Source organism: Euwallacea similis, chromosome 9, assembly GCF_039881205.1.
Source record: "Euwallacea similis isolate ESF13 chromosome 9, ESF131.1, whole genome shotgun sequence".
Taxonomy (NCBI): Eukaryota; Metazoa; Arthropoda; class Insecta; order Coleoptera; family Curculionidae; genus Euwallacea; species Euwallacea similis.
In genome coordinates this window covers 4,573,529-4,601,302 of record NC_089617.1, presented here as the reverse complement: position 1 = coordinate 4,601,302, position 27,774 = coordinate 4,573,529, and the positions used below count along the sequence as shown (strand labels likewise).

Here is a 27,774-nt window from a genome sequence, read left to right as displayed (position 1 = left end):
TAAATGTCAGCAATCGGCAACTAAAGATGAGAACCTGTATCGACACAAAATTGCATCTGGAACTAGTGATGATAAAGCAAGTAGAACCAGTTCCTGAATATGTGAAAATGATCAAGGCTAGGGTCTACGCATTCGGGGCGAACGCATAGAGATCTCACAATAATCAATTAATTACACATTTTTGCATTGTTTAGGGGGTACGTAGGGCATTCCATTCAGCTGTAAAGCAAGTTTTCCATGAATACAGACACTGCGGGAACTTCTTTCCCAAGAAAGACAAAATTTAACAATACCTCGATTGAAATAACTTTCTCCCCCTTAAGCGGCAAATGAAGGAAGTTTTGTCGTGTTCATGTCGTGGACAATAAAAAATAGCCTTCAGCATCGATCGTCGATAAATTTCGAAGACGTCATTTGGACGGCACATTCTCGACTTAATTGAATGTCAGATTTTTGATTGGATTTTTTTTGCGGTTTCCCTCGATCTGACCGATCGTGACGCAATTATGTGGACTTAAAAGATTGCAGTACAACCTTGGGAGGTTTAAAATAATGATAAATCATCCCACAGAAACAGCTATTCGAAAGCACCTGTTTGGAGTACATACTAGGGATGTTCTCTGGAGTCGATAAATGTTTGAGATGGGAAGGGAGCCAAAGAGCTGCTGGGGAAATTCGGATCTCAGGTGCAAGGGAATGCGCCCTAATTACGAAACCAATTACAAGAGCTATTTAAAAGCCCTCTTTATATATTAATAATATTATTTATTTGGCGGTGTGTCGCAGTGAGGCGCCGCTGAATTTCGGTTGTTTATCATTTTAAAAGTGCTATCTGGGAGACCGCGAGCGCCACCGCTGGAGATTTAAGAGCACTCGTTTGAAATTGCCACACAAAATACGCTTTAGGGGCGTATGTTTGCAAGCCAAAACAACTACATGCATGTCCCAAATTATTCTTGTTTTAAAACCGCAAATGCAATCACAAAAACCGCTGACAACTTGCATAAATTCCTACAACACCTGCCCGAAATGATACTCTAAGTGACGTCACATTCGAGATGGCGCTAAGTACTTTGAGGTTAAGTTCGCAACGATGGCGTCGCAGATAGGTTTCCCCGGGAATAATTTTTATGAAGTCCCAACGAGGTCATTAATAATGTCTCGAACAATCTGAAAGCCTCAAGTTCTTAGGTAAAAAATGGCGAAATAATGTAGCAATAAAAGCGGAGGCTCTCCGAGGGCAAATCGATCACCGGGACAAGATTAATTGCGGCTGTCGGCCGGGAAAGGGAGAGTGACAGAAAGGGTTAGAAAATGGCCAACCGATGAGAACAACGCCTTGGTAGACCGCTCGATCATGTTGCTCTTGAAAAATGACGCGTTTTCGCCCCTCTCGAAATGTTGAAACAAGCCCCGAATTTGCCCTTAAAAACCGATGACACATGTGCGGTAATTACCGGGTAGTTACCATTACCAGTCGAATCAGTCGTAAAGCAATTGTTCGTCCGTCAATCGCACTGACCGTATGTGTCGTGAATGTAAATACAGATTAATAACGTTGAGATTAATGGCTGAATAACGCATGGCTAATAACCTCTTAATTGAGAGCCGCTAGATATTGAAACGTGATTGAAACCCAGCGGGTGATTACCCTTAATGCATTCACCTCATTTCATTGAAGGTGCGAGTCTTGTATGAGCACTTACTCACTCTTGGAGTACTAAGAACTACGTGCGGTCCAACTATAAGTGATACTTCGTAGTTAAGACAACTTAGAACCCTTAGAGAGGCGCCAAGCTATCGATTTATATTTATAACTTTTCGACAATTTTAAATATTAGACATTTCCATTTACTCTGTTCACTCCAAGAGGAATTTTAATGCTGCACCCATTTCGATTTATATGCCGAAAGTACCTAATAAACGATTGTTGTATCTTTTATTAGCAATTTTCGAACACGCTTACTCCGAAATTATACCAGGAATATCTGCCAGCAGTGCAACCAGAACTCATGTGCCTAATTTGAATAGACCTAAAAGCACTAGAGAGGATCGACACTATCGACCTACAATTTATATTTTAAATATTGTACTTTCACTTTACTCTAATTACATAGAGGATGATTTTCACTGTTCCGAATACTCAATTTTTCGGAACTCGGGAATAATTGAGTTCGCCCTTATTAGTATTTATCATTTTTGAATATTACATTTTCATTTAGTTATTAGTGCCCACATATTCTTAAAGTGCATTCTTGAAAATTAAGAATCGATCGCGGTATAACTAGAAGTGATGCACCGCATTTGAAAACCCTTGAAATTGCTAGAGAGGAGCAAAACTATCGACACGTTATGTGACCCTTAACGCAATTTAACGCTAATATTTTTATTTAGTTCTACTTCCGCCAAGGATGATTACAATTGCTGCAGATCTTTCGATCTACATTAATGAAAATTTCTTAACTTCCAATTAGTTTGCTCTTGGTTTGGTCCATTTGCGTTAAATATTAAATCTTTTTTGAACATATTGACAATTGACATATTGATAATGGAAAGTACCTAATTTTGGTGTACAGAAACCTGTACCTGGTGCAAGTGCGACACTAGAGAGGAGCCGAACTATTGACGCTTTATTTATCACTTTTTGATGAATTTCATTGGTAAGTGGTCCCATAAATCAATTCTAATAAGCCGTGTCGTTTCAGACGGGCAAAGGTATCATCAGTAATTGACGCTGCAATCGATACTAGTAATGAATTTCCTGCGAGCCGTGGTTAAAGCGCATCTGTCCTGGACGTCCATGGACGTCGACACAGACGAAATTATATTCAGGTCATTTAGGACGGCAATAATTTCCATGAGTGTCATGTTGCCCACCAGGCCGGCGTTTATCATAATTCCATTATCGATAAGCGTTGTTGCGCAGTCCTAAACTCCACAAAACTTGAGGAACAAACTTTTTAAATTATCACAAATGTGGAAAAGAAAAAACGAATGCGTTTCCTGCATTTGAGGGCCAACTTTTCCATGCAAATTGGCCAACTTTGCGGTCGTCTCTGTTCCGTAACTAGTGCCATAAACTTCGGTTTTTAGGTGACATAGACAAGGTTTAAATGGCGTCATTGCGCCGTGAATTCTCATTAGTTTACATAAATTTCGGTCCAATTGGCGTGGGCGCGCTTATCTAGGGAAAAAATACGCCAAATGTAATGTGGCGACGAGCGCCCATGTCAGCGATACTGCCAAATGTCTTTTGCAAATTTAAACGGAATTTCATGGGTAAAAAAAGATGCAGAGAACATCTCTAGCTGTGCAATTTTATGTGGTATTTTGCCGTGTTAAGATCTTTTCTTACTCTTTCCTGAGCAGCGGAGACGGACCCCAAGACGACCTATTTGGAGAGCATGCCTAGTAGAATGCCATTCACGTCCAAAAATTTATCCATCAAATCTAGTTGCTCGGAAAGTGGTGGACGTAACCACTCTGACATGCAAACTCAGAGTATAATTTCCGAACGCAACCTTATCGAAACATTGGCTCTGATCATCTCAGCTTACAAAAGTTATTTCCATATAGACACTTAATTATAATTCTTCCTTCAAAGTATTGTTCCGACGTATTCGCATACCAAAATATATAATTATCTTCCACTACAAGTTCTGATTGTTCCACTCAATTTTGATGAATGACTAACATCAAATGTAGCTTCATAGCAATAATACACTCACACCTGGTAGCTAGTCTAGTTCCATCACGAATTCTGATTATTCTATTTAGTCGTTAATGGCTGTCAATAGATGTGTTGCGATAGAGACACACTCACACCCAGCGCATAATTCCTGAACATCTCTACATTATGAAAATTTAGTTATAATGGAGAAGAGAGTAGTTATTTCTAAGAAATGCATTTCAATCTGACAGGTTCAAAAACAATCAGAGGATTGGAAGCAGTTAGAAACAAAATTGTTAAACGATAAATCTAGTTCTACTTGGAGTAAATAACGAGAGAATTATACGAACCAGCGTCACTTGCATTCAGTACACACAGAACTGGATGTTTGATCCTGTGGATCATTTGAAAATGTCTACTAAATAAAAACCGAAATTCTTCATGGAAAAAGTCGAAATTGTTGAGAATTTGGAAATATGATTTTTACCTCAAACAATTTTTAATTTATTGGAGCATTTACGGTGCAAACTGATTAAAACCGCATTCGAATGCGTCTAACAAGCAATAATTAAATATGGGCTAGTGTATCGATCTATATTATTAAATATAGTATAAAAATAGACATAAAAACAAACTAAATAGGCTTAAAAGTTAATGATTCGAGGCGATTCGAATCCATTCTCATTATTTTCAATTAGATCTTCTTTCGATTTATCTAGAGTGTCCCTTCCGTAAATTTCCTCAATTCGCTTAATTACTTGCCTGTTGCTTCTTACATTCCTGAAAATGTATTTTAATAATGCTAATTAGGGCTAATTAATTACAATTAATTAATTATGCTTAATTAACAATGTTTCTTTGAAAAAATTAGCAAAATTAGATTCTTGTCTGTTACCTGACAGCTTTAGCTAACTTTCCGAACTGCGGCGAAGTGAATGCCGTCCCCTCCTCCTTCATCTTATCCTGCAACTTCATCTCCTCATCCGCATCAACGACGCTGATTTCTGCAAACCACACCGTTTTAAGTCACACCCCTTATGAACACGCCCACTTCACCTTTCTCCTCTTTGGGCTGCGTGCTCGAATATTTTGAGATGGGCAAAGCTGTAGGCTCTTCCGTTTTGTCCCCGCCCATCTGTTCGATCATGGCGAGATGCGAGTCGATGTACTTTTTTACAGGCTCCACCTCCTTTTTGCCATCAGCGGGTAAATTCTGGTATTTCCTCAATAGTTCGCGCAGCACCTGCGCCTTTTCATAGATTTTGTCGTTTTGCTCAGAATGGAACATGTAGTCGCTCTGGTGATTATCAAGGTCTACGCAGAAGTTGAAATTAGTAAGAAAAGTTAGAACACGTGTGTTACCAAACCGATTTCATTCATTTCCTTGAGCTTAGTCATAGGATCATCCACCTCGTTTTTTGTGATTGTTTTCAGATAAGTTTGGAGGTTCGTGGGAAGTGTTTGACAGGAGCTATGGTACTTTGATTTCTTGATTAAATTGCTCATTTCTATAAAAAGCATCGAGGACTCTGCACTGCTGTTATAGGTGGATAAAGGAATATTCATCAAATTCACCTACGAAATTAATTCTGCGGGTCGTAACAAAGTTTTAAATGTTATTTGCAATTTTACATTGTATCTTGCAGACTTAAGGCCGTTTCTGACACTTCCCCGAGCAGTGGAAAGTGATTCCAAGACTACGTCTTTGGGGAGCATGCCCACTAGAATATCATCCAAGTCCAAGAATTGCTCTTTTGTCAAATTAAGGCTCTAAAAATCTATAAGTGATACGTAAATTTGATAATTATTGTTAATTACCTCAGTAGCGGCCTCTTTTGCCAGCGGCAAAACACTGGTAACTGTTCCTGGAAGCAATTTTGAGAGTTAACTAGCCCTAATGATTTCTACTGCTTAATTATACGTAATTACAAGTAATTGAAGATAAGATTTTTTAATTTCAGTCATTTTCTAAATAACTCACAAAACGTTTTAATTACTATAATTTTAATTCGTTGTGGGTTATTTTTAATGCAGATTTATTCACTTAAATTAATTTAATAATCAATTAATAATAAAAATTCTATACGTATAAAGAAATTCAGAATAATCATGGAGTTAATTTTAAAAAATCATTCCATGAGTCTTTGAAGAAAAAGATGGTAATTAGTGTTCTTTCTAGGTCTAACAATGTTTAATTAGTCCTAATTAGTACTAATTTTTAGAAAAAAAAGAAAATTTTCAAATTATAATTAATTAGCATCTAATTAAGATCTTAAATAGGCAAAATTTTTCACTTACCAGGGTTGTGGTTGGCGTTTTCATCATCGCATGGCTTAATGTGCTCCTGAGTCATATTGCTGCACTGTTTAACTGCAATTAATTTAAATTTCTAATAAGTAATTATCTTAATTAACTCTAATTATTTCCTCTACTTTGAGTTAAATCTTCCGTAATGGTATTGAATTGGTATTCTGTGGAGTTCGAAACTGCTTCAGTAACCTCGAACTCGGTGACGGTCGAACCTACTCCACTAGCGGCATTGATGTTGTTGCCGTTTCCTCCCTGCTGCGTTCCCAACTAGAACTTCAAAATTAGGGTAAACTAACCCTAATACTTTACCAATACCTCAGGGACTGTCACGTTTCCGAATATGTCCGAATTTGCGGTTACTAATGCTGTATCTATTGTAGGTGCATCATCATCTGAAGAAGCAGCCTCGGGGGGCAACGTTTCTGTTAAGATTGCAAAGTTATCATCAGCGAACCCACACACAACATCAATTCAAAACCTGTGCCATTAAAGGAAGCTTCAGTCTCGCTGCTCGTAGCTTCACTTTCGACATTTGGGGAATCAGAAGAAACCGTACTTTCATCGTTCCATGAGAAAGCAGGAACAGTACCTTTGTCATTTGAGGAAGAAGAAAAAACAGTACTAGAAGAGTCTTCAGTTTCAGCAGATTGAAGTTGAATCGGATCAGATTCAGTTTCACTCGATGCTGAAGTTGCAGTTTCGCTTGTCGGTTCTGCTCTTTTCACAAAATTTTGACCAATATATTTTTGATAGTCTTCCAAACCTCTTCTGTGAATCATTTCGTGGAACTTTTGGTCGTCTTGGACGAACCTTTCAAGATTGAAGTGAAGAGGAATGAAGTGAAAATAGTGAGGGAATGAAACCTGGGCCAGCGTTGAAAATCTGGGTTGTACCTGAGGAAGATGTCTTGTTTCTCTTGGTCGGTCAGTGGTTTCTCTTGAAACTGGGTTTTCTCAGATTCTAGGGAAGGAGCTAGAAGAGAAGGCAAAGGATCTGTTTAGAGGAGAAAGATTTGTTTGATATGAGGGTGACGAGGTACTCACTTAGATCTTTTTCAGAAGATGCAGGACTGTACCTTTTGAAATACCCGGAAGTAGAAGATCCAGAATAAATTTCGGAAGGTATAAGATTGGAAACTTTTGATAGAAGCTTTACAAGGGAAAAAAGATTCTTTTTCAAGAAATATCATTTATGAAGAAGAAGATATAGAATGAAAAAATGGTACCCTTTATATTTCTAGGAGAAAAAAGATTCTAAATACATTTGGAGAGAATATTGAAGAGATGTGAAAATTCTGTGAAGCGCATGATTCCATGATTCAAAATTAAAGCTTACCATCACTATGCTTGGCTTTCAATCTTTTTCTCTGTCTCCTTATCTTCCTCTTGCGCTTCTCTCCAGCAGAAGCCCTCTTTTCTCTTATATCTTTAGACTCATCTACTATCAAACAGTACATTCTTATCAACTACACCTCAGGCAAAATCAACAACTCACTACCTCGAGATTTACTCACAACCTTACTCTTCTTGTTTGTTTTTTTTCCCCGATGTGAATAAGCCCCTAATAGCACTTGATCAGTCTCCCATAGCATATCATCTATAAAAAATCTGAGATCTGAAGTAAACAAAGGTGAGGTCAACACTCACCAAGGTTCATGATCACTGAGCCACTGCTGATGTGCTCAGTAGTCACTTCCACCAACTTCTTGACATTTTCATAAACGTCATGGTCGCTTCTATTATTGTCAGCAGCCTCGTTTATGTCTAATTTATCGTTATCAACGTCTTCAAAGCTTACGTCCTCATCCTCTGCCTCACCACTATAATCAGAAACTACAGGCGCAAACTTATTTTCATTATTACCGTTCTTCATGTCAGTTAAATCGGAATAGTCATAATCATCATCGTTTCCTTCAGTCGTTTGTTCATTATTGTTCATGGCAAATTGGTTTTGGGTTTTCTTAACTGGCATTTTCTTAAAGGTATTAGAGGTCATCATATCTTCCTCCTCAGAGTAGTCTCCTTCCGTTTTGAACTTATTGTGAACTACCTGTGAGTCCTGATAATGCTCGCCGTCAATATCTTGGATAGCATGAGGGCTATAGTCGTAATCTATCTCTTTCAAGGCTCTCCGATAAGAAGGAATATAATCAAATCCGTTCTTGGGAGACTCATAGAGATGGTTGAGGTCATAGTGATCTATTTCCCGATCTATTCTCTTTTTCTTTTTTGGGTGCTGCCCCACTCTTTTTCTCTTGTATTTGGCTATCCTTGGAAGATGTTTTCGGTCCCTAGAATGAGAAGTTAAAGAGGAAAGAAGAGGTAATAAACTCACCTAATTGCAGCTAAATATTCAACCCTAAAATTTCTCTGCTTTTCCCTTCTTTGGTCTGTTTTCCTTTGATTATAATTGTGCTTATGCTCTATATGGATGGTCTTAGTAGTACTCTCCTCGTTGTCTTCTTTACTTGTAATGATCTTGAAGCGCTCTTCCTCAGCAGTTCTGCCTGCATTTAAATTTAAAAAAAGGAAGAGAATATGAAGAGAATTTACATTGAGTGTTCTCCACATGCAAAATATTCCCTGCTTCTTGCTTCTTGAGTGTTGCGCATATTGGAGTATTTGCAGGAGGAACATTTTTAGTAAATCCTGCTTCCAGATCTACCAAGTCTTGAGGGTCAAAGTAATCATACCCCTGATTCTTCCTTGTCAAAAATTTCTCTTTTGCCTGACTAACCCCAGTCCCATCCATTACTATGTCCTGCATCTTCTCAGCATTTTCCTTTTTGTCCTCATTTAAATCATATTTCACCCCTAAATCAATACTTACAACCATAACTATTTCAGTTCTTCGATACTCACCCTGTTTTTTAGAATTGAAGTTGTTGAAGTTGTTTTGAGCCACATCAATGCTTTTGATTATATGGCTACTTTGTCCAGACTGCTTAAAATAATTGTAAATTGTATTTAGATGCTCCACTATAGCTTGGTGAGACGTGTTCACCTTCCCCACCTCCGGGAGGATCTCGCCGAGTATTCTAGAACTATCCAGATTATTCTTTGCTGAGAGGAACTTCTTTAAGACATTATTTTTCTTGTTTTGATTATTCTGGGAGTTGTCGTCAGTATTAAGAATGCTCTCATTGTTCTCTGGCGAGGAGAGATTCTTATTCTTGGTTAGAGTTGAATTCTCAGAGGGTTTTCGTGACGTCAAAGCATTGTTGACTTTGATATTGAGGACAGTGGACTTGGGTCCGTCCTCATCTTCTTCAAAGTGCTTTACCAATTTTTCGTTGTTTGCAATGCTTATTTCATCTTTGCGTTTCTTTTTCTTGGTTGCATTTTGCTTATTCACTTTCATAACATGGTTCTCCTCCTCATTTGATTGGGTACAGTATTTCTGATCTGTTATCCTTATATAGCCAAATTGCTTATTGGGATTCTCATCTAGTTTATGCTTCGAGCGAAAACCCTCCTCTAGCTCCCTCCTGAGTCTTATTGGACTACGAATGTTCCTGCTATATCTATTGAAATATGTGTGAGAATCAGTGTAAGGAGAAAGATACCGAATCCCACCTTTCATTAGGATAATGTTTCTTAAACCTCGGAGATTCAAATCCAGCATAAATAGTTCCCTCCTCCTCATCGTAGGGATGATGTTGCTCCTCTCCCTCCTCCTCCTCTTCAAAGAAGTCAGAGAAGGAGTTGCCCTCACCGCTGTTCTTATTTGCTATATCCGAGTTTAAGTTAAACTGATTTTCCTTGATATGACGGAAATTATTATTGTTGCGAATATCGAGAAAAAGGTGGCTTACAACATCCTCAACTAAGAGGCCGGGGGCCTCCTGGTAGTTCTTGTCATATATTTTCTGGTTCTTGACCGCATGACGGATAAAGGCGAAGTCTCTTTTATGCTGCTGGACGTCGTTTAGAAAGTCATTAAGTTCTTGAGGTAAGTTCGGTTTAGGCTTGAAGAGCTAAGAAGTCATGCAAGAATTAGTAAAGATGTCGTACGGGTGTCTGTTATTCCTAGGTTACGTATTCGATTTTCATAAAATTCTTACCACAATTAGACTAATCTATCGGCTAATCGTTATCAGAATCGCGGCTAGCCTGATGGAAGAATCTAGGAGTTATGAATTTTTAAGCAGGCCTTACACTTAAAAATTGGTTAGAGGATAAAATTGAAGACAGAATTCTCTTTCCTGCTACTCCTAGAATATTTCTCCGAATTTCATGAAATTTCTATTACAACTACGGCACATTATTGGCTAAATAATTACCAAATTATTATTGACTTAATGGGTGGCTGTGGAAGTTATCATTTTTTATAATTAGCTTTTTGCTTAAAACTTTGGACATTACAATAACTACTTAGCTTTTATAGCTAGAATTCCTATAATCCTTCACTGATAATCATGAAATTTTAACTTCAACCAAAGCCGATTGTAGGCTAATACGGGGCAAAAAACTAATTGAGTTGGACTGTGCAGCTCGGAAGATACAATTTTTTAAACGAACCAGAATTATCAGTCTGCTACGCGATTTGAGAACGACGAAGGTCCGGAGTCTTCTAATTCGATTGTAGGAAAATTTTCTTAAAATAGTTACATACACAGGCATTTCGGGCATTATTGCTAATAAATATCATGTACAGAAGATGCAAGTAATGCCCTATTAATGTAACTCTCTGGTGTGAAATCTCGTTATAGAATATTAAAAATATTTTTCTGTAGTGCGATGAGGAAAAGGAGTTTTTAAACTTTCCTGCTAAATAAAAAATGGCCTTTCAGCGGCGCTCTTTCAATCCCAATCAACCCCTTATAATTCCATTGGCCGAAGCCCAGAACGGCCCGCTCCAGGCCTGTTTAGTCGGTGCACTTGCCCACCTTGAGCTTTTTAAAATTTTAATCCCCCATTAAAAGCCATTCGTATTTCATTGGAAACGAGCCACCACTTTAGGGCCGTTTTATGCAATATTTAGCCAAAGCCCGGTTTTGTTTATGCTAAGTGTATCGGCTCTTAAGGCAAATGCAAATTTCGTCTGTGTTTTTCGGTCGTCGGCGATAAGACTGGTTTATTGTCGATGGCGCTATTAATGAGCACTTTTATGGAGGCGGCCCATTTTTAGATCGTGAGATAGAAAACGCGGGCGAAGGAGGAAATTGTAATGTGCTCTTCGTTAAGAGTTGCAGCCTCGTTGGAAACGAGCTCCTAGAGGAATCGATATTAATTTAAGTTCTTCTTTATTTCGAATACTAAAAAATTGAAGAGAAACTGCTCTGCGAAGTTACTGTGAACCGCTTTTCTACATAAAGAGATGAGGGGCGCGAGTTTTCTGATATATCGTAAAACTTGGAAACATCGTAAATATCAAAAGAAGTCAGTCATTTTGTTTGCACTAGCTTATAGTACAATTTAATGGTTATTTATGAAACAAAAAATCGTGTTTCCGAAAAGGGATCAACAACTCCCCTCCGGTTTACCCCAACTTGTAGACCTACTTAATGAGCATTTGCTCTGAAACTTAGGGCTTTCAGCTTTTTGGCAGATACAATTTTTCAATGTCATGTTTGCAATAACGTATCTTGCTAATTCTTGGAAAAGGTAAATATTCATAATTCTGAGAGAATCAGCCACGCTTCTTTGGTTTACAAAAGAGAATAGAGAATTTTAGTGGACTGTTGCTGTAAAGTTTAGAGATTTTCTGTGTTAATTCTCTGCCAGTTAGAAAATTTCATATCCAATACTCAATAAATGTGAAAAAAAAAATTATTCTTTATTAAAAATAAGGTCAATAGTGTCCATCAGGTTAGCATCAAATTATAGAGTAACTAAATGAATATTTGCTTTACAATTTAGAGCTTTTTTCTATCAAATCTTTGACAGTTACAAATTTTTGTATTCCAATGCTACATTTATTTGCAATGCGATAAGGGAGAAGAATTTGTAATTCCTTAAAAAGTTAAAAGTCATAATTCTGAAACGAAATAAGCCACATCCATCAGGTGTAATCCAACTTTTAGTATATACCAAAGAGTATACTTTCTGATACTTAGAGCACTGCTCTATAAATCCTCGATTAGCTATATTATTTTAAATCTGCACTGCTTTATCTTATAGGCTGATACGGGTTAGGAGTTTCCCAAAAATTAATTAATTAATTATTAAACTGCTCAAATAGCTTTCCCCCACACATCACAGGAACAATAATTAATTTAGAAACATTATGCTCCTATATCGACGTACAGGAATTAAATTTGGTAAATATGTTGGTCGCATATTTATCTCGATAAAACTAGTGCAATGTTCAATATATTTCAGCGTTTAATTAAAGCCAGCGCCGCCTGATAATGAAACATATTCGGATTGCATAATTAAATTGATTTGCATCGCCTGATTAGACAAAACTATTGCACCATTAGGCGCTACTTACGCCAAGTAAATCCTGGGCTTGTGAAGAGGTCAGGAAAAAAGTGAGGGCGAAGCTTTGGAGAAGGATATTCAACATAAACCTGAAATGAAGAAATAAATTGAAACACGGAGAAGATTTTTAATAAACACGGAAGTCAGTCTAATTCCTATCGATTTAAGAATCCTTAAGGGGAGGAATTCAAATGTTTCTCGAGTTCCCACGTTAACTGGCGTCCTCCTCAAGATAACAGTCGCTTGAGGATTATTTGAACAGTTGTTAAAGGGGGATTTGTTACAGATTACATGCAAAACAATTGGCTTTTGTGTTTTCTTTGGTGTAAAACCTCGCCGTTTCGGTAAAAGTTAAAAGTGGTACGCAGGAGAAGATTTGCTGTTGTAGTAGAGGATTGGAGAGAATTGATTTTTGAGTATTTGTGAAGTGCAGTATAAGATTCGAGTTTTGGTAGGATTTAAGCTAATAGTGTTGCAGGAGAAAAATTGAGGCCTAACTTCCTGTGGAATTGCGACTGAAGCAGAAGTTGATGTCATGTAGTGATTAGAAACCATTGAAACATGATTAGAAGCTTAACAATACGTGAACATTTACTGCTACCAAAACAAAATTGTGTCTATGATTCACACGAATCTCGACATTAGTCTGGGTAATCAGGGACAAAATTGACTCTTGATTTCCTGTAAAAATTCAGGCAGTAGAAGGGTTTTATTGCTGAACCGCAATAAAACGTTAATTAAACGACATCTAACAACAGCAGGATTTTATCCAGAATTTCCAGAAATCAGGAAACTAATTAAGGGTATCAGGGAAAAAGGTCAGCTTTTAAATTCGTGCAGGTTCCAAGCAACAGCAACACACGACATCGGATAGTGACTTCGACAGCTGGCAAATGGTTGGAGGTTCCAAAATATTTGAAAATTTGTTCCTGCTGAACCATTGAGGATATCAGCCCCATTTTCACCAGGAATTTGAAAAAAATTAATGCCTGAATTCTTGCAAGCTCCTACGAGCTACAGGACATTGTATGGGTGAGAGATTTCAACGGATAAAATACAACAACAAGCTTATCAAAACGTGAAAATTCATTTCTGTAAAACCAGCAGCAGTATCGGTTCAATTTATTGCAGAAATGGGGATATTAGACCAGGATACGTGACAAAAAATTAGTGCTTAAATTTTTGCGAAATTCTGGCAAGAGCTGGATACAATTATATTAAAAGCAGGGCCTGAAGTAAATGCATTTTGAAAAATTCATTGCTGGCAAATGAATCAGAATAGAGTAGCAATTTTGTGGTGTGTGGGATGGTTGTGTTACAGGTTATATATCGATATCAGCGACGTAATGGAGTTGTTGGTAATATATTCAGGGGGGACAAATTGCAAGAATCAATTACAAAACCAAAAAAGTATGTATCATATTTAATAGCATTATGAGTGGATGAGGGAAAATGTTGAGTAGGTGCACTTTTGGATAGGGAAATAATGTTCTAGTATATGAGTATTTTTGGCCATTGAACACGTATTATGGTGTACGGTAATTGATAGAGATAGTCGGCATTTATTCATAGAGAAGCTTCTATCATACCCATACTTTTTTTTATTGTGAGCTTCACAGCAAAGAAATTCGACATCTCCCTTGCAAAAGCGAAATTAATGGAGATGGAATATTTGCTTAAAGAGCAGCACAATGCCGGAGCCTCCGCACCGTTCAAAAGGAATATTATGACACATTAAAAACGCCCTGAGAGCAATACATTAAAAGAAATCTGAAACAGATATTTCGGGACGTGAAAAGGCACTGTGCCTGCGTCACAATGGCATTCTCTATATTATTTTCGCTTTTCGAGGCGAGAAACCGTCGTTCTCATCATAATTTCGCCTTCGGCGATTGGCACAAGATTAAAAGACTGTTCAAGGAAAATGACGTTTTTATTCAGATATCTGTGGAAGGCGTTGATTAAAATGGGGAGTAATTAGTGGGGAGAATTTGATTTTAAGCCAAAGGAAAATATATGCTTACCTTACGCGAATTCGTCAAAAACTGGCAGGAACTATTTCGGGAAAAAGTGCTATTGACGCAAGTCAAATGACATTGAGTCACACGTTAACCCCTCTTAGCAACCCATAAAGCGTATAGAGTGTTCTCATTAAATGGGCGCTTATAATCATCCCCTGAAAATACAATCACGAGACGTTAAGCACCCGATATTTACGACCTCATCTCCGAATCGAAGCAGCGAATTCAATCAGAACTTGCAAATCCTCTTCGGGGACGATAAAAGAGGTCGGGATCACTACAGCCGCATACAGGGTGATGTGGGGGGCTTTGTTTTATGACCCCCCGGTCCAAAGCGACCTGCATGAGCTACCCAGAGCTTACTACACCTTCCTTATGGCTTCTAAATCTCACATCCGCTTTTATAACTTGTTGTCATCAATAAAATACCGCAAGAACAATCTTTTATTTAGATTTGTTTCATAAAAAAATAAAGCATGGAAGACTGTAGGGCCACAATGATGTGTGTTCTGAAATGTTGCATCCTCTTAAAACACGCCAATGGTGTGAAACCAAAATCTTAGGGTGAAGTTTTGGCAAATTTCCTTTCAGGGGTGTCTCTGGTTTTTGCGCTTGAATCCATTTTGATTTTCCTATATTCTTAAATGTTTATTACTAATTCAGTTCAACATTTAATTGATCAGTAGCGTCCCGAAATAAATGGAAAATTTCTTTAAAATTTTCAAATGCTGACAGAAACTCAGTGTTAATCTTCTCTCCACTTTCAGAGGGACCCTTGCTTTTGCTGTTGAATCTAAATTGATTTTCCAGTATTGACGAATATTTATTAATACATTTACTTACTTGACACCAAAAATAGTAGTCAACTTCCTATGAAACATCGCTGGTTTTGACCGTTGAAATCAAATTGATTTTTTAATATTGGAAAGTGCTTATTATAATTTCTTTTAGGAACTAACATTTTCAATAGCGTCTCAAACAACCAGAAGTTTCTAAATTCTTACACTCTCTCAATCAGATGTGTAATTTTTATCAACTAACCGCTCCTTTAAGATACGCCCCTGGTATTTCACGTTTCAACCCAATTATCTATTTATATTTGAATTTTTATTTTTTGCATGCTTATGGCTTTACTAATTGCTGCACTGACTTTATCAGGAGGGAATGAATCTAATTTGACGACCTTCATTGGCGTAAGGGTTAGAATCAAATTTACTAAAAATTTTAAGCGAAAAACTGCTCCAAACTTGAATCGGTTTTGAGAGCCGCTCTCGGTTATTGTTTTCAAGTACTCGTGCCCATAGATATATTTAAAACATACTCATAAAAGTCTATTTTGTCCGTGGACAAAGTCCAGGCACGTACATAGCTCTCTCCGAGGGTGGAATAAAAAAAATTCTTGCATCTTCGACGACACAAGCAAAATACCTGCAAAAGGTCGACAAATCGACAGGGGCGGCACACCCCTGGGGGACCCATAAACGTGGGACTGAACCCTTAAATATTCATTTAAACAGCCCGAGACAGGCCACAACTTAGACTTCGTTACCATCCTCTGTTCTCGGTGTGTGACGTCTATGGCCACCTCATTGTGAATCTTTTATCACTCTTGTATTATTGTTTTAGATAAAATATATCCATCTTTGGTACGCCACTGGTAATGTTAATATTGAGGTTTCAATATTAAAAATCAGAAGCGTCTGTTGTAAGGGGAACGATAATTATTTGACAAAAATTATTGCGAATCATTCAGTATTTGAAGATTTTTAATAAATTATTCCTGATACTTTGGGCACCACTGAAGACTGGAGAGATTTTTTTAGTGGAAATGTGAATAAAAAGTTCTCAATATTGTGCGATCCATATCTTAGCCATGAAATTAATCGAATTCGAAAAAATCGATAGGCGTAGTGTAAGAAACATGAATGGGATAACACTAAAAAAAATACCTCATACTCTCAAATTTTAAGCTAACATCATTGTATGTGTAGGATATATGATTCATATCAGCAATGTAGACCGGAGAGATGAAGTATCTAAGATTCGTGATTAAGAAATTATTTTAAAAAATCTTTGAATTTTCATTGCTTTAGAACTACATGTGTTAAGCCACTGATCTGTTATTTATTCTATTAGAAGATGGAGGTCGTGATTCTGTTTAATCGGAAAAATCGTGATGAAGTTCGATTGAAACCGGTGATGTGGGCCGGCAAAGATTTGAAATTACTGCATCCGAGTTTGGTTCTAAATTTTAAATCTTTACCAATTTAAATAAAAAACGTCACCAAAGATACGTAAGAACGCCACTGCTTTTAATTTTTAAAATTTTTTCACATCTAAACCACTCTGGGAGCGAATTGTAATTACAAAGTCACTGGCGTGCGGGGATGATTTTTAGAATAAATGTTTTTATTAAATTAAAAACTTATAAAAATCAGGAATTTTCTCCATACAATTGACCACTTTTCCATGAACCCAATCCCTTGAGAAGTCGACTTATTAATTCCGACTGCGTCTCCTCTTAAACGGCTTCGTAACTCAGACCCTTTTAGCTAAACAAGGAAACGGGAAAGCAAATTTGCTTGATTCGACACGCAACCGTATCCAGCTGGCAATGATTTCCAGTAATTCGGAATGGGCGATAAACGGTTGATATAAATTTGTAAAATTTACTCGACTTGCGTGAGCTAAAGCGACACATACGGAATCATTAAAGTGGCTGATTGTTTTCTTACCGTTTAGGGCCTACTATTTAGAGAAGGTTCTGGAAATTGTTTGGAAAAGGGAAGATTCGGAAATCAATTAGCACCAAAGAAATTTATGATATCTGGAAATTTAAGGCTGTTTGCGAGTGTTCAGGGAATTGAGCCTGTGGAAATTCGCATTGGGGGTTCAGGAACTCTTGGACTTTCCTGGAACAACGTGTGCATCGTAGGTCTCTGTGCCGTTCGGAGTTAAAAGCCAAGCACAAGTAATTAAATATCGTTTAATTTAGATCAATTTATGTACCTCGCTCACTTCCGAAAGCGATGGAATAGAATAGAACATTAGAAATGGAATTTATGCACCTGCCACCCCGCGCACTACCCCGTTCTTCATTGTCTTAATTTCCTAACACGCCCGTAATTCCTCAAGAGGCTTAATAATTCCCATTAAAGCCCCAAATTAACAAAAAACTAAATGGGAAGCCTGTCTAACCGAAGGGGTGCAGAGAAACCTCAACGCCATCTGCTGTTCTATTAACGTTAGTCCCCGCTGTAGCGGTTAGATGGCGCCATTAAGTTCTCAGTACTTCTAAAAGGTAAATTTTTGTAGTTTTGTAGGAAGATAGGGCTAAAAAAAGAGACTTGAATAAGTAATTACGGGAGATACGTACTTTGAGGTGCCTTAAAGTACGATTATAATAAAGAAGGAAAGAAGACTCCCGCGAGCCATTACCATTGGGGTGAGTCCATTAAATCTCTCTTAAGGGGTGGAAAAGCCGGGGGCGGCGTAGACGTATCCGTCATAAAGTATCGCCGGGCCTGGTCGGTAAGGTAGAAATTGTTTTTCCCGACGGATGCCACGCGTGCCAAGAGAGCGGCGTAATGCTAAGATATGGCCAATACTGGCAAGTTTTATATCTCGTACCGCTGTTGCATATATAACCCGGGACATCAATATTTCAGGACCCGTAAAGGGGGGCTGCCCCCTTGCCTTTAGTGGCCCTTGCCCCGCGATTACTCAAATTGGATGAAATGAATACAGGGAGCAACCGAAAAGGCATTTCGCCTTTGTCTACCTCTTAAAGGGTCAGAACATGAAAGCACGATCTATTCTAGACTATGGAATATTCTAACAAATATTTTTGCCATATCGGAACAGCTGAGTCTCCTGAGAATTGTGGATGAAAGTGATTTAGGTTCGGAGAAAGACTTTTATGATCATTTTGAAGTGTAACATAAAAATGATAAAATTCGTACCTGGATTTCTCATTCAATACGGCCCTGTTAATTTAAAAAATACAATGTTGCCAAGCTTACTGATTAAGTAAGGAAGGCGAAGGCTTTGAAACTATGTGCTGGGATGGCAAAAATTTATTGCTTTAGTATTTGATTTAGTACGGCTCCCTTAGTTTAAGCACAGTGTTGTCAAATTTATTGCAACACTAGGAAAGACCTATAAGTTCATATGAATGTTACTGATGTATTTGGCATAGGTCCGTAATTAGGATTTTTCAAAAAACGTCGAAAAATAAAGATGTAAATTTTGAGCTTTAGTTTTTGAATTATTACGGTCCTGTTAGGGTAAGCCTAATTTGTGTTGTGTATTGTATGTGTATTTTTTATTAGAGGAAGAACACACAATACAACTATGTAAGGATAATTGAGGCAGTTAACACAAATTCATAGGTATCGTTTTTCAAAAACAATCTTGAGAATCAGAAAAAGTTTGAACTTTAGTTTCTGATTTATTACTGCCTGATAAGTTCAGTACAAAGCTATTCAATTTACTTTTGTTGAAAACAGAAAATTGATATGGGTTCATATAAGAATAAATGGTGTAATAAGCATAGGTCTGTAATTACAGTTTTTCAAAAATAAGCAAAAGAGTCACAGAAAAATGAGCTATAGCTTTTGACTTATTTCGGATTTTGCAGGCTAAACCGGATTCTTTTAAGTCAGAATTGTAACGTATCGAATGCAAGTTCAAGTATAGCACCGTCCGTACAATATTGTACTATTCAGGGTTGTGTATTGTACAAAATTTTTAAATATTTCGATATTTTTCTGCAGTTTTAGCCCAGCATGATCAATTTCCTTATGGATTTATTACTATTCTAGAGCCCATACAAGCGCAGAATAACGGCCCTATAATCTAAATTATTTAAGACTCAGTTGTACAGCTTTCTAGGATATTTTTTATACTACCAATTGTATTAAATTTTCTGTAATGTGATGCTTTTAAATCAGTCATGGTCAATTAAAAATAAGCCTTCGTACTAGTTAAATCAATCTCTATTAATTCCGTTTGGTGCAATTCAGCACTAAATTCGGTCGAATTACCATAAAATACAAATTGTTAACTAAAATCTGAAGAGCAGAATCTTGTTGCCTGAAATGAAATTTCTTTAGAAAAACATAGTTTCATCCTCGGATTGAAATCAAATTTATTGTACAAACTCCCAGGGCATTATTGTACTAAAAACCCTGTCTAATTTGTACCAAATTGCAATTTGACGCTTTCTAATGTAATTGTAAAGTCATTGAGATTGTAATTTTGAACAAAACCACCGTCTATGGGCAAATACCAGGTAACAAGGGAAAAATAGTCCTTTCAGCAACAAAAACAAGCTTCCTCTGTTTTCTTTCCTTGTCGTAGACTAAGGGTAATTCCGCCCTTACGATCGGGACGAGGCCTTATCGGTGTAAATTCCGGATCCATAGGCCTGCAACGAAATAGGAAACGTCTATGGAACACGCCGAAAAACCATAAAGCGGTTTTGTTCCTGCCGCTCGCAAAACTCATACCCAATCTCCCTATATTCCATTAATGTCATTGTGTTGCCTCTTGAACCCCATTTCTGCACCCCGAAACTACCCCCCTCGATTTCTATTATCTCAGGTACATGCGAGCTTAAGGCCGGGTTTCGCAGTCTCCTGTTAAGTTTATCTCATAGATGAGTTTTCTTCAACAAGTGGATAATCATTGCTCACCCTTTCGCGAGCGGGGGGCGGGGGCATGAATTATATATAGAGAGGCCCTTGGGGGCTTTAAATTATGATATTCAGGGTCGCAACTCGCAACTCGGTCGCATAAAGCTGTTCGAAATGTGTCGCCCTTCTCAGTATTATGGGGATGTTTCCATGTTAATTAATATTCCAGGTGGATGACTTGTTGGCTAGGTAATTGAGGGGTTGTAATACGGGGGGTGAAATGGGTTAATGTTTAAAGGAAAACTAGGGATGTGTGCAATGTTGTAACACTGATTGAAGTCATGAGAAACGGGCTGATACGGCTCTGGTATTTTCTGAGAAGTTTAGGTATATTTACGAAAATGAACTGGATATTTGGTTTTCAGAAATGTCTAAAAATATGCTGCGTGACCGAATTCAAATTTTTAATAAATTTTGTCATTGAAAGCTCTTATTTTGAGGCTTTGAATCTTCAAAACAGGTTGAGCTAGTGCATGTAATGCATGTGCTTGAGAGCATTTCCCTGAAGCGCAGCTTCCAGATACCTATCGAAAACTATACAGGATGTTTTATTAAAAATGTCCTGCTTTTGGTCAAAGGGTGGCAAAGAAAATGCGCCTCCAGACCTTAAACATTCTAGAACTTTCCCGATCTCTCGAGTGCTTCTCTATTCCGACTCTGTGAAATGATCGCACTTAGGGTTTCTAGTATAAATGGGAATTTCTAGACTAAGTCCTGCAGTCATTGATTAGCAGGCAGTTTCCAGACTTTCTGAATCTTGAACTGATTCTGCCTTTTCAGCTCTCTTCCCAATTAAGCGTTCATTCAAAACGGGGCAATTTCGGCTAAAACAGACGCCCATTTTATGGTAGACAATGGTCCTGGAGTACCTATTCCGGAATGTCGGCTGAGTGGCCACATCAAAGCCAAACGCAACTCCGTTTCATGGAATATGCATCGTTCCTTAGAGAAAATGGAATGCACAATGCAAACGGGACTTTCTTACTGTCTGTTTCTTTCATTGTGCTACTAAATGGGTGCTCGAGCCGATGGGCCATTGTGGAAATTAATTGAATTTCACTGTTTTGTTGTGCTTTTGAATTTTTGGTGAGTTTTAAATTCTGGCCATAATGGCAATTTATCGGTTTCTCATAGCTAGAATATTCGTTTTCATCTGGTTAAATTGGGATGTGGGTTTATAACGATCGGAGGGAAAAACGAAGAGCGGCATTATGGGTTAAAAATGAGGCCGATTAAGGCCTTTAGGGTGAACTTACGCCCTCGAAACACAGATTTTCGATCTGCGGTTCATACAAGGGGCTCCGATAAAGTTTTTGAGCTTATTACAAAAAAAATCTCAAATGAACGCCTCTAAGTTTTAAATGTGCGGTTATGGCTTGGAAGCACACAAAGTCTAGGTTTCTCAAATTTTCAAAATTGAGCAATTTTAGATAAATTACGTCTAAGAAAAATAGTGAAGAACGCCACTGGGTGTCAAGTATATTCTAGTAATAACGACGCTTTATCTGCATCTTTAGTGACGGTTGCTTCCGAATTACAAACTAAGCTTATTAATGGCGTTAAACTAGTTTTTTCTTGTCAGAATTATTTAAAGAAATTCTGCAGGAAAGCACGTCGTGCACATCACTGCCCTTTGTATCATTTTTTACCATTGGGAAACTATAAAACTCAGAGGTACAGTGTGTCAAAGGTTAGGGCACTAATAGCAAAACTTATTAAAAAAAAATTTAGTAGTTTTTTTCACGTACGCCTTTAGCATCATTCTGATATTTGTTCCAGTAACATTTGACCTCAATTCTTAGGAAAGCGAGTTTAATATGAGAAAAGTCAGACGTGCATCACAAAGGGTTTATTTGTTAGTGTGAGTGCACATATTTTTGTAAAGCGAAGAGTAATTAGACTCAAAGAGGGTAATTTTCATAAATTCATATCTAAGGAAATGGATGACGAACTGCTCCTAACTTCCATTGCGTTTCGGCACTAGTCGTGCTATATCTCCACATGGACTTTCCATTTGATATATTAAAAACCAGAGGCGTAGAGGATACAGATAAACACGTAAAGAGTATTATTGGATAACTTTCAAAATTTTTTTCCTCTGAGTTTGAGCAATGTGCTAGTTCTGACTGTGCTGTATAGTACCTGAAATGCCATTTCAATATATCAAAGTAAGAGATGTAGTGTGAGTAGACTTAAAATGTGTAATAAAATGCGTTATGAAGAGCGTAATTTCCTAAATAATAAAATAAAGTGACGGACGGCTCTGGGTTTAGATATATATTGGTACTAAGTATTCTTCGTTAGCCTATGGGGATGAACTTGATCCACCAAACTCCAGAAGCGTACTGTAGACCAATTCTTTTCAAGCAACTTTTACGTATGCCCCTGTCCTTATTTCGAGATGTATTCCTCCTGGATTGAAGCTCAAGTGTTAGAGCGAGAGTTTCACATGTAAAAAATCAGGGGTGTACTAGCAATAGCACAATGCACGTTATATCTACGGGTTGGGGCAAACAAAATTAATACATTTTTCAACGTACGCCTTAGACCTGACTATGAGATGATTGATACTGGATGTAACCTTAAGAGTGGGAGTTTGATGTGGCAAAAAGTAGGGACGCACTAGGGAGCGTCGCAAAGGTGTCTTCCTACAATATTCCAAATTAGAATACTCTTAGGCTTCATCACTCTATAGAGTAACGTAATTTGACAATTTTAGTTCTAGTCAGAATTTTAGGTTTGAGGAGAGAAAATTGATGTATGCGCTGAGCCAGTTTGATATATAGAAACCATCCAGGGTTAGAATAGGTGCTATTAGAAATTGTATGTTTCAAAAGTAGAAAAATCCCAGCCTTGATCACTCTATAGAGTACCGCAATCAGGTAATTTAATCTCTAGTTGGGATTTTAGTGGTTTGAGGTGGAAAAATTAATATATGCATTATACTACACACTACTGTTGGAGATTTTAATATTAGAAAAATTAGATTAGAAACAGTCAAAAAATTCGAAAGTAGAATATTGGAAAACTCTTAGCCTCCATCGCCCTGTACAGTAAATCCATTTGGATATTTAAGTTCTTGATTATGAATGAGTGGAACTTGTGGACTGTCCCTTGTAACCGGGGAGCACGCACGAAGCAGTTTGTCACTTTGGTCCTTTTTACCTTATCTCCGCCTTCAATGCCCCGCGGTGAGCGGTTTTATATTCAATTTTTCAGTATCGCGAACGCTCCCCCATCAAATTTTGCTTGTTTGGAGCAAAATTGTGTCGAAAAAGTGCCGATATTTCAGATGCGTCCGAACATAGACAAACACATTTTTCCGTCTGCGCGTTTAAGAGGAACACAAATTCGATTAGCGGAAAGCGGCCGCTTCCGGGAACATTTTTCAGACTAAATTACTGAACGACTTTAAAAAGGCCGTTTGCCGGGCGGAAAAGCATCCCGACGTTTACAATTTCATCGTTCAGCTCGACCGAAAACGCTTTGCGGCTTAACAATTACTGCTATGTCCACATTCCTGGCGATTTTTCATCCTGGATATATATATTTTTGAAATATTCCTGGGCGGGTTTCGACGACTAATGGCTCGCTTTCGGAGGCTAGAATGTCGACAAATAATAATGGCTTTCGGTAGTTTTCTGGCGATATTTATGGTCTAATGCACCCGCAGGACTCTTCATATACCCCGAAAAATACAAGCTATATCCCTCAAGTTTTACGCTTTTCAATTGCAAGATGTATTCCGGATAGAGTTTGTCTGTTTTATTCGCGCAGGTACGCCATAAGTCGTATACGGCCCATCGTAAAACAGCAGCTCGGTTCGGGCTATAAATTCGCGATGGTAAGGCAGCGTGTCGGCTCTTCATGAATATGACTTGGGAAATTAAATTTTTCTATAAATGAAGAGAATCATTCCTTCAGGCCCTTTAAGGCTAAGGGGTGAAAACGATTTCGCCCTGCATGGAGTATTATTCAACAGTGAAAGGGCTGTAGGTCTGATGGGTGATAGTGAGTTTTAAATGAACATTTTTCGCAAATTGTCTGTTGCAAACTTTTCTTTGAAGGTTTGAATCTCTAAAACCATTAGAGATATATTGGACCTTCTTCTCCCCTGCGTATCGGAGTAAAATATCCCATAAACAGATAACAGTCAAGACTAATGACATTTCATCTGAAACCACCATAAAATGTATTTTTAAGTTCTTATAGTAAATAGAAGAAATATATTTCTATTCACCGAAAAGGACCTTCTATCGCACCGAATTCGAATGCATAATCCATTAAATCTTGTATACATATAAATGGACAATGGCGTAGTGTAGCTTCAATTAAAATCACCAGAAAACATATATTACAAATACACATTTTGAAAAATGTTGTGTACGTTGACAAAAATATTGTGAATAATTTCCAAGTATTTAAAAAGATACAGGGTGATGTATTTAACAAAGTCGATTTTTGAGTGAATCACAAGGATTTTTTCATTATTCGTATTGTTTACTGTGAGGCTGCGCATCTCCGAAACTGTTGGAGATAGATATAGGGATACATAGAGTAGAAATAATCCTCTCGAAACTACAATTCAAAATATCCAAAAATGTATGAAGAATTGTACTTGAAAAAGTCAACTTATGAAGATCCAAAAACTTTGGTAATAAAATGCACATTCGTCTTCCTTGAATTGAAAAAAATACGATCTTGCACGGCCCTGAAATATCCAAAAGTTTCAATATCAATTTTACTTCATAACTCGTCGTTGTCGTGTCACAACCTAAAAGAAATTTCTTAAAGCGATTGAAGTTGAAGGGGGCTGTAGGAGTGAGAACGATTTGGCCCTTCAGAGGTCCTTCCCTGGTGTATAATTCAGCTGCAAGACGGTCGTATAAAACAATTTGCCGGTCGCGTTTTTATCAATAATTGAGTCAGCTGTTCCCTTGCACGACCGCCTTTGCAAATTCCGCCCAGAAACTGCGTCTGTTGTGGTGGCCGAATGGAGTATGCCGTCTGCATCTCAAACGGCTTATGAATTTGTCATGTGCAGGGTTTTTGCATTTTTATGCACGACTTTGTCCGTTTAGATCTGCCCCTTCTTCGCGAGAATGGGCCCTTTTAAATACTCAGAATAAGAACCATTCTTGCGCAAACAACACTGCAGCCATCTTTTAAATAGAAGTACAAACATTTTCTATACCAGCCAGTTTTTATATCTTGGGAGTACAAATTTAATACAAAGAAACAGTGGCGCACTGGAGCTCTAAATTCTCCCTCACTGCAATAATAAATCTATGCATGTTATAAAACTCTTTCCCTAAACAAATTGATTTTAAAAAAAGCAGTGGCGTTCAAAGTTTCGAAATTGAGCATTTATTTCAAAACAAAACATCCTTTAATGGTCTTCAGTCCAGAATCTTCCAAAACGACTAATTTATTCTGGACAATCTTCTTCAGCAAACCTTCTGCAGGCTTCTTCAACAGTTCTTCTAGAATCTCTAGTCCTACTTAAATCTGTTACACACGGGTTCGTTTAAAATTTTTTAATTTATTCTGAATTTTCTTCGGTAAGTGTCCTTGGATCTTCTAAATATTCTACATGACTATTTAGAAGCTCTTGTCTCAGAAAAGCTGCAAAACTCCTCTATCTTCAGTCTGGAACATTGTCTCTACAGAATACTTGAAAAGTCAGATCTTAAAGACTTAATCATGAAATTCAGATCCTGAATTTTTCAAAACCTCTGTAATTTCATTCCGTAGTTCCTTCTCCGTTAAATTTTAGTCAAACCTTTGCAGGACGATTATAGCCCTTATAGTCCATCACTCTGTACATTTTTGGATATTCTGAAACTATATTTCAAATGGAGCATTTCTAGTATGTGTGTGTGTCTAGCTACATCGAACAGTTTTCGAGATCCAGAACCTCAAAGAGGAGCGTTCAACAGGAAATAAAAAAATCAATTGTCTCATTTTACTTCCCTTACAATGTAACTTTTTCAAACATAACATCCTTCATTTCTAGATATTCAGAAGCTATAATTCAAAGGGACGATTTCTAATATAGATGTTCACATACCTATCTCTAATAGTTTGGAAGATTCAGAGGCTCAATACAGTCCGAAAGGCTACGCTACTGAATTTTGGTAGATATTAATTAGGGCTGCTATTACTCACTCCACGGGGTGTAGAAAACCTAGAGCAAAGTACGCAGAATTTGTAATTACTCCACGGCAGATATTAAATTCTCGTGATGAAAAATTCAGGCAAGTAATGTATTCTTTTGTGCCTGGAAAGCCAGCTTTCGCTAAATATTAGTTAGCGAGACCCTTTAGGGTTAATTACTGAACGATAATGTTCGGTGAAGTGAGGGAAATTTATAAATATAAAACCACTCAAAAGTCAGTATAAGGTTTCGATAGAGAACCCTAGTCACGTCTCAGGGTACATTTCTCTAATGCACTCAGTTTGCGTATGCAGTTAAGTGCCGAAGGGCCCGCAGAAAGGTTAAATATGGCGACTTATCCGGACGTGCCTAGCATGTGACGCCACTGCCCTCACTTAAGCCTCTATATTAGAGTCTGGAAACAATGGAAGAGCACAATTTTCTGCCTACTGAGTAGTATTTAATCCGGGCCCTAATAACAGCTCTTTTTTCCGTCCTGAGGCGACCGAAATGAAATCAGGGGGAGCATCAAACTATACACACGCCGCGTAAATAGAAGTGGAAATGCCCATTCAGCACGTGTTGCTCAACAACCACCGGCGCTATCTTGATCGCAGTTTTCAATAAACACGTCGGGGTAGCTCGGAATGACGTCGACATGCTTTCCGGCCCCGCTATCTCTACGCCAGCACACCTTCCTGTCTTTATACAAACACGAAACGTTCAATGTTCCGTGCCTTTTAGTTCCCCATTATGCCGCCGTCATGGATTTGCTCGTACATGGTGACCCACTTGTCGAGGAAACCCAGTAAAAGAGATAAATAGACGAATTAAAAAAGTGTGAGTCATACTTTTAAAAATTATGCCCAAAATAAGACAGGCGAGTCAAACTTTAACTGGTTATGTTAAATTGCGCTCGTTCTCTCAGAAAACATATAAACAAACTACTTCCAACGCAAAAACAATGAGCATGTAGAGTCATGAGCAACAGCACCCTTTAGGGCAATTTTTCACCTCTGGACCAACCACGCCGGGACGTAATACAGGAACCAGCTCATTGTTATTTATTCCGACGATAAATATCAGACAAGGAATCTCACCTTATCCTTCGGGAGCTCAAGACATAGGCCCAGGAGACGGCGCGACTGTCGTTTATCATGCTCCGGTTCGGGATGGGGGCATGACTCGCACCTGGGCCCCCTTCTGACGGTTAATTTAACCTCTTGATTGTCGGAATTGGGTCTAATTGTGGCTATCCAAGCAGGCAAGTTACAGGGGATTCGAAAAGGTATGATGTCTGGAGAAATATGAATGAAAAATTACGTAAATTGATTTGCGGTGTTGCATAATAATGCGTGATTCCAAGCTCAACCTTGAAGTGTGTCTCATAATACTTTTTAAGAATTCTCAACATGACAATACAATTCCTAAGACATCGCGCGAAATGTAGAATTTTCCGGTCTGTGATGTTGGGGACTGTCCTTGAAAAATTTAG

The 27,774-nt window shown here is 37.9% G+C and overlaps 3 protein-coding genes across 3 annotated transcripts in view; 1 reads left to right on the top strand and 2 right to left on the bottom strand.

Moving 5' to 3' along the window:
- The window catches only part of RpS12 (ribosomal protein S12), a 274,064-nt gene that overhangs the window by 104,538 nt on the left and 141,752 nt on the right, over positions 1-27,774 (bottom strand). The window lies entirely within an intron of this gene.
- LOC136411055 (putative autophagy-related protein 11) lies at positions 4,315-14,545 on the bottom strand. The gene is made up of 22 exons (XM_066393460.1): positions 14,430-14,545; positions 12,416-12,494; positions 9,795-9,956; positions 9,556-9,740; positions 8,842-9,503; positions 8,533-8,793; positions 8,315-8,486; positions 7,843-8,270; positions 7,627-7,788; positions 7,494-7,576; positions 7,316-7,445; positions 6,844-6,940; positions 6,459-6,790; positions 6,296-6,402; positions 6,103-6,247; positions 5,969-6,040; positions 5,489-5,535; positions 5,303-5,440; positions 5,038-5,245; positions 4,727-4,984; positions 4,566-4,674; positions 4,315-4,450 (listed from the first exon to the last, which is right to left on the bottom strand). Exons 2-22 carry the CDS (start codon positions 12,488-12,490, stop codon positions 4,315-4,317), a joined length of 3,969 nt encoding a protein of 1,322 aa, XP_066249557.1. The 5' UTR covers positions 12,491-12,494; positions 14,430-14,545.
- LOC136410749 (uncharacterized) overlaps positions 13,412-27,774 on the top strand; it is a 93,445-nt gene continuing 79,082 nt past the window's right edge. The window contains exon 1 of the mRNA XM_066393057.1: positions 13,412-13,415. The gene's annotated coding sequence lies outside the window, so the exon portion shown is untranslated. The remainder of the gene's footprint in view (positions 13,416-27,774) is intronic.